At 52.8% G+C, this 12,308-nt stretch overlaps 1 protein-coding gene across 8 annotated transcripts in view; it reads right to left on the bottom strand.

Moving 5' to 3' along the window:
* Window positions 1–815: 815 nt before the first annotated feature.
* Window positions 816–12,308, bottom strand: part of LOC120948896 (obscurin) — a 70,211-nt gene continuing 58,718 nt past the window's right edge. For 6 of the 8 annotated variants that reach the window (XM_040365737.2, XM_040365738.2, XM_040365743.2 and 3 more), the window contains 14 exons: window positions 11,961–12,308; window positions 10,912–11,078; window positions 10,722–10,836; window positions 10,140–10,638; window positions 9,957–10,060; window positions 9,418–9,880; window positions 9,204–9,343; window positions 7,950–9,129; window positions 6,669–7,881; window positions 4,238–5,659; window positions 2,727–4,158; window positions 2,412–2,637; window positions 2,238–2,343; window positions 816–2,168 (listed from right to left, as the gene is read on the bottom strand). The exon at window positions 11,961–12,308 is cut by the window's right edge and continues 432 nt beyond it. In XM_040365737.2, the coding sequence (XP_040221671.2) occupies window positions 2,031–2,168; window positions 2,238–2,343; window positions 2,412–2,637; window positions 2,727–4,158; window positions 4,238–5,659; window positions 6,669–7,881; window positions 7,950–9,129; window positions 9,204–9,343; window positions 9,418–9,880; window positions 9,957–10,060; window positions 10,140–10,638; window positions 10,722–10,836; window positions 10,912–11,078; window positions 11,961–12,308 (7,553 nt within the window). In that variant the 3' untranslated portion in view covers window positions 816–2,030. The remainder of the gene's footprint in view (window positions 2,169–2,237; window positions 2,344–2,411; window positions 2,638–2,726; window positions 4,159–4,237; window positions 5,660–6,668; window positions 7,882–7,949; window positions 9,130–9,203; window positions 9,344–9,417; window positions 9,881–9,956; window positions 10,061–10,139; window positions 10,639–10,721; window positions 10,837–10,911; window positions 11,079–11,960) is intronic. The other 2 variants (XM_040365740.2, XM_040365742.2) reach the window with 1 other exon arrangement.

Raw genomic sequence — 12,308 nt, 5'->3', positions numbered from 1 at the left:
TATTTATATGTTTGTATTGTGTCTGTGTGTGTGGTTGTGTGTTTCCAGAGATTAGGTTTTAAGAGTGAAAGAGATTCCATGAGTTTCAGTCTATAGAGTCAGCAATGTCTGTATTATTTATGCAAAGAGTATTTTTCTTAAGGAGTGTATTGTGTTTTTTACGCTTTGTTTTTTCGTTTGTTTTTTTTTTACCTCATGTCAGAAAGATTATCTACTACAAATAATGTGCTTCTGAGGGTTCTGTGTTGAAACCATATCGTGCTTTGTTACCGTTTGGGTATATCGAGTGGAGTTAGAAGCATTTGGAAGTGCATACGAATTGGAAAGCATACAAGCAAAGTGAGATTGGAGCGGTGGTTATTATAGGAAAGGTTAGCTTTAGAAACGGTTATTTTGTGCAGGCAATATGTTAGCCGGTTTTGAGCGAAACATCACAGCAAAGGTCGAGGTCCACTGGTATGTATGCTGACTGTTTTTGACTGTTGTTAGGGCGTTAAAAAGGTACTAAAATTTACCATATACCAAAACTCTGCCCTCGCGGTATTGAGGCGTTTCTATTGCATTCAACATGTATTCGCTAGTGTGATATATCACTCACTTTTCTCGTTACAGAGTTTTCCAGGAGTTCTCAAAGCTGTGGGACACTTCATTGACTTCTTCTTATTGGAATTGGACTCTATAGCGCCCATGTTGGACAAATCCAATAGGAGTCCAATCCAATAGGAAGGAGTCTACCCAAAATGAGAAGCCCTGAAAAACCCTTTATACTTATTTCGGCTTTCATTTTGTAATTAAAAAAATAGAAACATGTAATGTAATTTTGCTATTTGAACAGAAACGTAAAAACAATTTTATTTATCCAACATCCAGTTACACTTTACCGGTCAGATTACCTTCTCCTAATAAATTGGCTGAAGTGAATGAATAAAAAGAAAACCCCCCCGCTCCATTCGATACCCTGACCACACCGTAATGATCGCGAGTCGCAAATGAAGCAGCAAAATGTAGCACTTTATGTATCACTAAAGCAATACGTAATAGAGTAAATATACAATATACTAATAAATAAGTTACACTCTGTATTCCTCCCTATTCTTTTTTAGTTTGTTTGTTTGTTCGATGGTGGAAAATTGTGGTGCGTTTCACGGCTCAAAACCCGGAAACCCGCACCGCATCCACCCCCTGCCGGTGAAGGGAGTACACACACAAACGGCAGATTTTTCTCTTTCTTCTCTATTCTTTTTTGTTTGCTAACATTTCCCTAAATAACTAAACTAAAGCAACACGCTGCAGCGGCGGGCGGACCAGCACAAAGCCCCGGTTTTTCTTAGGGATGTGTGTATAACAGTGGTGGTTTGCGGTTAAAAAAGTCATATAAAAAAAGATCCCCCGGGGGATTGCGTGGTCCAAAATCCCATTTTTTTTAAAATAAGCGGCTCTCCCGAACAACTCCAAACAGGCAGCACCACATACCGGCTAAATGTGTATGTGAGCTGCGCGTGTTTGTATAAACGTACGATTGTATAGAAAGAACATGATTGTGTTTACTCGTTTCATTGTTTTTTTTTTGTTGGTTTAAGTGTAAAAACCATTTTTTTCTAATGTTTTTTCTTTCTCTCCTTTCTTTACTTCTTTAAATCGTTTGATCTTCGTTTATATAAGTACTCTTTTCCAGTGCTAGCGGACAGAACATGGGATAAGCAAAGCTGAAACTCGACAGCTCGAAAGCTTCTTTGAACAAACGAAACCAAAAAGGAAAAGAAACGCCCAATAAAGCGCTTTCTCGGGTCTTTTCAATGGGGTTTAATAAATTCGACACCAGCGAGCGGTAAAGAACGCCCAATGATAAAGGCGAGAAAAATGGCGTATCAAGCATTCTTGTGCTGCGAAATAGCAACAGAGGGGAAAACATGAGCCACATTTTCTACTAGAAGAAGCAAAAACAAAGCAAATAACTAACGCTGAAAACGGAACATTTAAACACGCGATAGGGAGCGAGAAAAGCATAAAGCCGCGATTGTGTGTTTCTTTTAGAAGGTGGTCAGCAGCTCCTCCTGGATGCTGTTGGAACGCAACAGCTGGCGCGGGGATTGGCCACCAAAGTTGGAGATCGTCTCCGACTTGGTGGCTTCGTTCGTTTTCATCGTATGGTATTCTTCGGAAATTTGCTGCAATTAAAGATAAAAATGCAATGAATTAGTACCAAGCGAAGCCAATGGGGCTGACAGCCATCGTACCTTCAAACGGTTGCCAGGGAAGATCGCCCTCTCGCGCTTCTTCGTCATGAAGTCGGTGTGCACCAGCCAGCGGTGATCGAAGCACTCCTCGACCGTTGGACGTTTGCTGGAAGAATGGAGCGTATTGTTAGGTTAGCTTTGGTGCGGCAATGTATAAGGCAAACGTGCACTTACTTTGGTGCACGCTTGAAGATGAGCATCAGGAAGCGCGTTGCTTCCGCGGTGACCTCCTTGAACAGGTTCTCGAAGCGATAGCGCACGAAGCTAATGTTGGCACGCGTTTCCGCCTCATCCTGGCCACGGAACGGGCTGGTGGCGGACAGGAACAGGTACGTCAGGCAGCCGACCGTCCAGATGTCGGTCTGTGGCAGCGCCGGCTCATCGTTCAGGACCTCCGGTGCTGTGGAAAACGGTAAGCATTGAGAGTACATTAGCCACGTGCTTCCCCTAGCGCAACCCAATTTCTATCCCACCGTGCCGCATACTTACGCATAAAGTCCAACCAGCCCGAGCGTGTAACATTCGTGCCGAGCTTCGACACGTACTGAGCCGATCCGAAGTCCACCAGCTTGATGTTGACCTGGCGCACCGACGCCATCACGATGTTGTCCGGCTGCAGGTCCAGATGGCAGATGCCGCGCCAGTGCAGGTACTGCAACCCATCCAGGACCTGGTTCACGATCGTCGCCACTATCTGCTCACTGTACTCCGAGCGGCTGCTCAGGTACGTCAGCACATCGGCGCCCTGCAGCTTCTCCATCACCAGCGCCGCAATCGACGTGTTCTTCGGCCGGAACGCAGCGAGCAGCGCCCCAATGCGCTCGTGGCGCAGCGTGCGCAGCACATCGAACTCCCGCTCCACCGCCTCGGCCGACCGCTCGTCGCCCAGCTCGAAGATCTTCGCCACCACAATCTTGTCCGTCGCCTTCTCCAGCCCCTTCACCACGATCGAGAACCGGCCGCGCGCCATCTCCGACATGAACGTGTACTTCTCGTTGTAGTTGCCCTCGATGCTCCACTTGAGCGGCGTCTTCTCGTAGCTGTAGTCCAGCCGGCCCGTGCGCTCCTCCGGTCCTACCTGCTGGCCCGACTCCGTCAGCTGCTGCAGATGCTTCATCGCGCGCGTAATCTGAATCTTGGGCGCACCCGGCTCGAGCGTCGTGATCGTCTTGGTCGGCAGCCCGCGGTCGCTCCAGCCGATACGATTGTACGCCGCCAGCCGGAACTGGTAGCCCACGGTCGGGCGCAAATCGTGCACCAGGAAGAACTCGTGATCGATGTTGCTCGCCACGTCGACCCAGTCCGCCTTGCCGTGCTCCTTCTGCTCCAGGCTGTAGCAGATCACCTGCGAGTTGCCGTCGCTGCGCGGTTGCTTCCAGCGCAGCAGCACCTCCGTGTCGCTCACGGCCACCGCGTCCGGCGCATCCGGTGCGTCCGGAATGACGGCAATCACCACGCGGCATCGCGCGACCGTCTTTGCGACGCGATTGCTTGCCACCGCCTTGTACACACCGACATCGTTGTGCGTGGCCGGATGGAACTGGATGACCGAGCGGCCGTCCACATCGTCCAGCACCTTGATGCGGTTCGTGTCGGTGATGACCATGTCGTTGCGGAACCACGTGACCGACGGTTTCGGATCACCGACCGCGTAGCAGATGATCTGGTTCGGTTCGCCCTCGCGGATCGCGATCGTTTGCGGCTTCTCGCGGAAGAACGGCGGCTGACCCTCGCGCTTGCACTCGATCAGCGCTTCCGCCTCGGCGTACGAGCCAAGGCGCGTGCCGACCTCGTTGCGCAGCCGGCGCGTTACCGTAATGCTGTCGTCCGTGCCGTAGCGCGTGATGCGGCTGCGACGCTCGTCGTCAATCTCCTCGTCCATCACGTCCGTAAAGCGGCGACGCTCACGGATGATGGGAAGCTGCAAGTAAAAAAGGAAAATGGGAAAGCTTCCATTAGCACAAGCAAATTTCCCCATGAAGCTCCTGCCCTCTACTTACACTGCCATCGTAGTTCGAATCCGACACCAAGCTTGGCGAACGGTGCTTCGCGATCTTCATGTACTCACGCAGTCGGCACGGGAAGGTGGTGTCACGCAGCTGGAGCAGATACGTGTCCGGTCCGTACTGGTAGTGGCTTTCCGACTTGAACGAAGCCGTCTCGTAGTCGGGATGGTTGTCCTTCGACACGTACTCCTCCCACTTCTTGCGCTTGTGCGGGATGTCGTCCACCTGCATCGGTGGTGGCGTGCCCTCGGGCGTGAAGATAATGCCCGGCGGGTACACCATGCGCGACGGATGGTCGAAGCAGCTCATCAGCGGACGGCGCCGGTACCAGGTGCGGCAGGATGCGTTCGTGTACCAGTCCCTATAGTGGTAGTAGTAGCTGCGCAGCCGATCCGTACCGATCTGGTACTCTTCGAACGTACGGCGGTAGATCACATCGAACCAGGAGTGATTCAGTGCGTCGCGAATCGTCATACGGTGCTTCTCCTCGTACACCAGCAGGCGGGTGATGAAGTCACGCGCCTCTGTCGAAATGTTCTCCCACACCGAGCCGATGAACGTCCACTTGCCCTCCTTGACGCGCGTCAGCGTTTCGCGATCATTACGACCCAGGAACGGGCTAACGCCACCGAGCAGAATGTACGTGATGATACCAACGCACCACATATCCTGTCCCAGACCGACACCGCAGCGATTGATCACCTCCGGTGCGACAAACTCGGGCATACCGTAGTCGAGCGTGTACAGCTTGTCATCCTCGATGCGCCGTGCCAGCCCAAAGTCACAGATCTTCAGATTATCGCTACCGGGGTGCGCAATCAGCAGATCCTTAATGGTAAGTCCCATGTGCGCGATGCCGCGCGTGTGCATATGCTCCAACCCGAGCAGCGCCTGGTACACGTAGATCGCGATCTGCCGCTCGGTGTAGTAATCGTACTTGAGCAGATTGTCCCGCACCAGCTCACCGCCCGATGCCAGCTCCAGGATGAGCGTAATCGACCGGTTAATGTCGTACGCGTCGTGCAGCCGGATCAGCTTGCGGTGGTTCAGTATGTTCATGATGTCCACCTCGTTGAACATGAACGGACGCAGATCGGGGCTGCCGTACATGATCTTGGCGGCAAAGTTACGCCCATTCGAACGGTCCGTCGCGTGGTACGTTATGCCCTGCGTGCCACGTCCAATCTCGTCGCCCAGATCGTAGAAGTCCTGGTACACCTTGTTGCGGGCGCGTACGTACGGCGTGCGGTGATGCGCATTGTACACGTAGTCCTCCTCGTTGTCCTCCACGTGCACCGTCACGGACGAGCTGATCGAGCCGATTGCGTTGCGCGCGCTGATCGAGTACAGGCCTTCGTCCTTCTTGATCGCGTCCGTCAGCAGCAGCACACACGTGTCCGGCTCGTAGAAGATCATCTGGAGATTAGCAGGGAATGGAAAGGGAGGGGGTTCAGTTTTGTGTTGCATCAACGGAACATTCTGGAGCCGATTCCGATTTCGGAACCTTTCCGATTCCGGAGTTGATTCCGATTCCGAAGTCGATTCCGGAATTCTAATTCCGATATCAGAGTATATTTCGATTTTGAATCCGAATCGACTCCGGAATCGTTTCCAAAACTAATTCTTGAACTGATTCCAGAACTGATTTCGGAGCTGATTCCGATAACAAAGCCAAATTCGATTCTGAAGTCGATTTCAATTCCGGAACTAATTACGATTCCGGAGTCGATTCCGACTCCTGAGTCGAATCCGATTCTGGAACTGATTCCGGAACTGATTCAGATACCAGAGCCTATTTCGATTTTGAATCCGAATCGATTCCGGATTCGATTCCAAAACTGAATCCGGAGCCGATTCCAGAACTGATTCCGGAGTCGATTCCGATAAAAAGGTCAAATTCGATTCTAAAGTCGATTTCAATTCCGGAACTAATTGCAATTCCGGAACTAATTGCGATTCCGGAGCTAATTGCGATTCCGGAGTCAATTGCGATTCCAGAGTCGAATCCGATTCTGGAGTCGAATCTGATACCGAAGTCGATTGCAATTCTGGAGTCGTTATCGATTCCTGAGTCGAATCAGATTCCGGAACTAATTCCGTAACTGATTCGAATACCAGAGCCTATTTCAATTTTGAATCCGAATCGACTCCGGAGCCGATTCCGATGACAAAGTCAAATACGATTCTTAAGTCGATTTTAATTACGGAGTCATTCGCGATTCCGTAGTCGATTCCGATTCCGGAGTCGATTGTGATTCCGAAGTCGATTCCAATTCGGGACCTGATTCTAAAGATGAAATCAGAATAGATTCCATTATGGGAATCGGCTTCGGAATTGAATCCGAACATGGACTCGGAATTGTATAGTTCCTATTTCGAGCTCCTACTTCTAAACAGCTATCTCTCTCTCTCTTCGTAACCTTACCTTGATGCGAGAAGACTCGTGGATCGGTTGCCAATCCTTGTACCACTTAATATCCGGGAACGGCACACCAGTAATCTTCGCCTCGACGCGTCCCGATCGGCGCCCCATAATGAACACCTCCTCCGGGCGCTGCAGGAACCGCGGGTACTCGCCCAGCTCCAGGCAGACGCGCTGCCGCACCGAGCCGTGCTCGTTCGTGGCCACCGCCTCATAGACACCGACGTCCCGATCGGTCATACGGTTGATGAACAGCGTCGCCTGTCCGTTGCGCGTGTAGCTGAAGCTATAACGGCCGCCCGCCTCAATGATCTGATCATTGAAGTAGTAGGTCATTGTAGGCTTCGGATAGCCGTACACGAACCAGAACAGGCTGACGTTGTGATTCTTCGTACCGTACTGGACCGGCTGCTCCTGGCGCAGAAACTCGGGCGCCTGTGCCTGATGGCGGTGCCCCGGACGCTCCACGTCAAAGTCGCGCGGATAGTGCGCCGACGTGTCAGGGCGGAAGTCACGGCCCGGCCCCAGGTATGGATAGAACACGGGCGGTTCCGGTTCCAGCTTCTGCCGGTACGTCTGCACGTACGGGCTCGGGTCGCTTACGCCGTACAGATTCTCGACGCGGATGCGGAACTTGTACTCGCGGAACGGTTCCAGATTGCGGACCTCGCACGAGCAGCCGCGGATGCCGGAACGGGTCGTGTGCCACTCGCCGTCCGGTAGTTCGATCATTTCCAGCTGATAAGTGACCGGATAGCGCGGCACGGTCGTCATCGAAGGGCGCCACGAAAGCGTCAGCCGCCGGTCGGACAGCTTCGAGATGATCGGCTTCTCCGTCAGCGGGTACGGTGGCGTGTGGAGCAGATCCTTGCCCTTGCCCTTGACGTAGCGACGACGCGGACGGTAGTCGGATGGTTCGAACTTCAGGTTAGCGTGGCAGATAGCCTCGCCCAGGTTGTTCACCGCCTTGCAGCTGTACCGGCCGAGATCTTCCTCCTGCACGTCATCCACGATCAGACGGGCAAGTCCGTTCTTCTCCGCCTCGATGCGGTACTTCTCGCTCGGCACCAGCCGGCGACCGTCGCGGATCCATTCGACCGTGGGCATCGGGAAACCGTCGACGCACACAGTCAGCTTCGCCTTCATACCGTCCAGCAGCGTCATATCGTTGAGCTTCTTCATGAACGATGGTGGCGTCGGCTCATCACGCTTCTCACTGCAAAAGAACAAGGACAACAAGCGTGGTTAGCATTATGACGTCAAGTAGAGACAACAGGTACTTACATTCGCGTAACGACATCCAGCTTCGCCTCGATGGTGCTGCTACCTTCGCGGTTCGTCGCCGTGCACGAGTACAGTCCGGTGTCCTCCGGGGCGCACTCCTTGATGTACAGGCAGACGCAGTCGCCCTCGTACTTCATCTTGTACCGATCGTCCGGATGGATGGGCGACTCGTTCTTGTACCACTGCACCTCCGGGCGAGGCACACCAACCAGCTTGGCCGGGAACTTAGCCTCCAGACCCGGCAGCTGCTGCATGTCGGAGAACGGATACACGAAGTTTGGCTTCTGGAACACCTTGCGCACGATGGCGGCGGCACGCGTTTCCGTTTCACCCAGCGGGTTCGCCATCAGACAAGCGTACTCGCCCGAATCCGACATCTCAGCGGGCGTAATCGTCAGCCCGACGCTCTTGCCGTCGCAGGTCACCGACACGCGACCGGTCGGCTGCAGCGGTTCGCCGTCCTTCGTCCAGATCACTTCCGGTGCCGGATTGCCGGCGAAGCGGGCCGAGAACGTTAGCTCCTTGCCCTCGTCGGCCGTGATGTCGCGCAGCCCGCCCAGGAAGCTCGGTGGCTCCTCCGGCAGGGACGGATCGGTCGTGGGCAGAATGTTCACCGTCGCCGCGCTGATCGTTTCGCCGTGCTCGTTCGTCGCGATCGCCTGATACTCGCCACAGTCCGTGCCGGTCGTTTTGTCCAGCGCCAGCGTAAAGGCACCCTCGCCTTCCTCGGTGATCCTGTACCGATCGCCAGCCACCAGCGTTCCGTTATGAGTGAACTTAACCGCCGGCTGCGGGTAGCCAATCACCTTCACGGTCAGCTTGATCGGGAAACCCTCCACAATGTTGGCGTTCATCAGCTCGCTGACGAACTGTGGCTTCTTGCCCTTCGGCACAATCTCCGTGAGCGAGGCGGACTTGGCCTCGCCGTTCTTGTTCTTCACCTCGCACGTGTAGATGCCGGCGTCCTCGGCCGTCACCCGGTCGATGATGAAGCCGACCAAACCGTCCGGCTGGTTGATGAAGTTGATGCCGCGGATTTGACGCAGCGGCAGCCCGTCCTTGAACCAGCGCACCTCCGGCATCGGGAAGCCGGCGATCTCCGCCTCCATGTGCAGCGTGTCGCCCACGGTCAGCTTGTGGTCCTGCAGCGGGCGCACAAACACCGGCGGCTTTTGCTTCGCTGTTGGATGGGAAAACATGCGGAGAACATTAGAGTCGCTTACGGTGAGGGTTTGTCGCGCAGATGATACTCACGAGTGATAGCAACACCGCACTGCGTGGTCACATCACCACTCTTGTTCGACAGCACCAGCTTGTAGCAGCCGCTGTCTCCTGGGAGAACGTTATCGATCACCAGGCGGCAGATGCCGTCATGTCCATAAGTGATCTTAACACTGAAACAACGAAACATGGGAGATCATTTAACATCTCTAACTTTCACTATCAACAACACAACATTGAAACTTACTGATCGTCGGCCTTGATTTCATTGGAGTCCTTGTACCAGGTCATCTTTGGCAGCGGACTGCCGTCGACGATGCAGCGCAGCTCCAAACGGTCGTCCTCCTCCAGATCGAGCGAACGCTCCAGCCCCTTACCGAACACGGGCTGCTCGTTCTTGACCTGGATGTTAAACTTGGCCTCGGTTTCGCCGCCGATGCTCGTCGCCAGGCAGGAGTATTCACCCTGCAGCTCCGGTCCGAAGTGCGTGATGAACAGTTCGCTCGTCACCTCCGTGTCGCCCGACGTGACGATCTTGATCTTCGGCTCCTGCGACTCCTCGTCGATTTCCTGCGTGTCGAGCGGGGTACCGTTGTGCAGCCACTGGATGGCTGGGCGTGGTACGCCCTGCACCACCACCTTGTTGTAGACGTCGGCCCAATCGTGCACGGTAAGACTGTCCGGTTCCTTGGTGAACTTGGGCTTCTCGGCTACAGTGTGGAGGGAGATTGGGTCCATTTAATATTAGTAGAACTGGATTGAATGGCGTATAGTCGTGTGTCTTACTGTGTACGTTGAGGTTAGCGGTGGCGACCGTTTCGCCCTGAGCGTTGGAAGCCGTCAGCGTGTAGGTACCGTGCTCGGCCAGAGCACACGATTCAATCACCAATCTGAAGGCGGAAGTAATCCAGTTAGTAATCCTGTCATATCTTCTCACATTCCTCAAACACCCCACAACGAACGACTTACGTGTAGACTTCCTTCTCAATGTCCGCAATCACGTCGCAGTTATCGTTGTTGCACAGGTTCAGTCCATCCTTCGTCCAGGTGACCTTCGGCTTGGGGTTAGCCTTCACCAGCACCTGGAAGACGCCCTGCGTAAAAGGCAGCACCGTCGTGTCGCGGAAGTTCTCAATCTCCGGCTTCAGCAGCACATCCAGCCGGCCGTTCGATTCGCTCACGTCGTACTTGTTCTTCGCCTGGAAGGTGTAGTCGCCGGTGTCGTAGTGCCGGGCCTGATCAATGTGCAGCGTGTACGTGATCTCCTTCAGGTTGTACTCCAGCTCCTTGATCTCCGTCTTCAGCACGATGTAGTCGTCCGCCTTCACCTCGTTGCCGTTCTGCAGCCAGGTGATCTCCGGCTCCGGGTCCGAGGTAAGCGTTACGGACAGCGTTACAGGTTCATTCTTGTGCACGGAGATGTTCTGCAGTCCCTTCATGAACTTCGGACGGCGATATTCCTTGCAAGCTGCGGACAAGAGTTATGAAAATTCATTTTAAACATCCTCTTGTGATAAGCCCGATAAGATAGAGGAGGAGAGAGATACGTACGAATAACGGTCAGCTTCGCTGGCAGAGACTTTTCGCCAATGCGGTTCTTCACCACGGCCTTCCATTCGCCAGCATCCGCTTCCTTCACGTCACGGTTTTCGATCTTGTACGTCGTCTGGAGGGAATCAAGACCAATGGATTAGTGTTCACGGACCGGTAGATGATTCTTCTGAACAGCCAGTGTACTTACACCCGAGTCAGTGATGCGGATACGATCGCTAGACTTAACCAGCTCGTCGTTGTGGTACCAGCACACCTCCGGGCGTGGAATACCGTCGGCTTCCACGGTCCAGATCAGCGGCAGCGAGTCGAACGTCGTCACATCGGCAATATCCGTCTTCAGGATCTCCGGCGATGCTGAATGGGGATAGCGGACGGCAAATAGACGGTTAGAAGGGAGTGCCATAAACAGCTCAAAGATCGGCCGAACTACCGACCACTAGGTGGTTAGTGCCGGTATATAGTTACGGCTTTTGTGAGTGAAAATTGGAAACATTATCTTGAAGAATTGATATCACCATATGTACAAAAAAAAGGTGGAAATATATACAAGGTACAGTAAAACTAGTGATAGAGATAGTGACAGGACAGACAAACATTAAACAGACAGACAGATTCAGAACATTAGCCAAGAAGACAAGGTAGTATTGCAGATTGTATGTAGTGCACTATTATATCGTGGCAAAAGATGGTTCCCGAAAACCAATCCAATATGTACAGAATTTGAACCATAGCAGCTACGACCTAACCTAGCAGACCCACTATACTCTAACATTGCACGCCTTAGATAGAACAGATCAGTGGAGCTAGTTGGCAGCTATGTACAACAGCTCTATCTACAACAGTGAATTGGTGTTGGTGTATAATTTGGTGTAAACAGTACCTTGGAGGATGTGTTCCAGGTACTTTACGATAACTTACCGATCGGCATCCGGAACGTATTCCAAGCGAGCTACTTTTTGCGTGAAGGTTGAAAACAGGTAGTGTGTTAGTGAAGCAAACTTTGCAAAAATAATCCAATAACAACAATTTCATCTTCATGTTAACTAGGAAAAAGGTACAGGACCTCAAACACAAGGTAGAAAGGGGGAGAGTTCTTGTGGAGAAGGGAAGCAATCAATAGTTGATCATGCTGTTGTTGCTGCTGTCGAGAGGAGGCGCGTCTGCAGAGAATGGATTTAGTATTGTTCGTAGGCTTTGTGTGTGTATGTCTGTAAGTTTTGGTGTCATTTTGTATACCTTCTGGACGTGCCGGTTCTTGCGATTCTTCGGTAATAACAGCCTTTTCAGCACTCTCCTCCACAGTACCGTCCATAATCGTTTCCTTGACAAGCGCTTTGCTGCTGGCAGATCGTTTCTCCACAACCTCCTCCTTTACCGGCTCCGGTTGCTCTGGCTCATTGTCGATCACTTCCTGCCGTTCGAGCGTCTTACCCTGCTGCGGCGACAACTCATCCTCAAAGGAAACCTTCTTTTCAATCGATCGCTTACCGGCTCGCTCTTCGTACGTTCCCGACTCGAGCAAATTACCCTTGCGCGGAGAATCGGGTACGTCTTCCACCTTTACGGCCTCCACCTTCGGCTCTT

Source organism: Anopheles coluzzii, chromosome 2, assembly GCF_943734685.1.
Source record: "Anopheles coluzzii chromosome 2, AcolN3, whole genome shotgun sequence".
Taxonomy (NCBI): Eukaryota; Metazoa; Arthropoda; class Insecta; order Diptera; family Culicidae; genus Anopheles; species Anopheles coluzzii.
The sequence above is the reverse complement of the archived record's forward strand: the minus strand, read 5'-3'. Positions and strand labels throughout refer to the sequence as shown.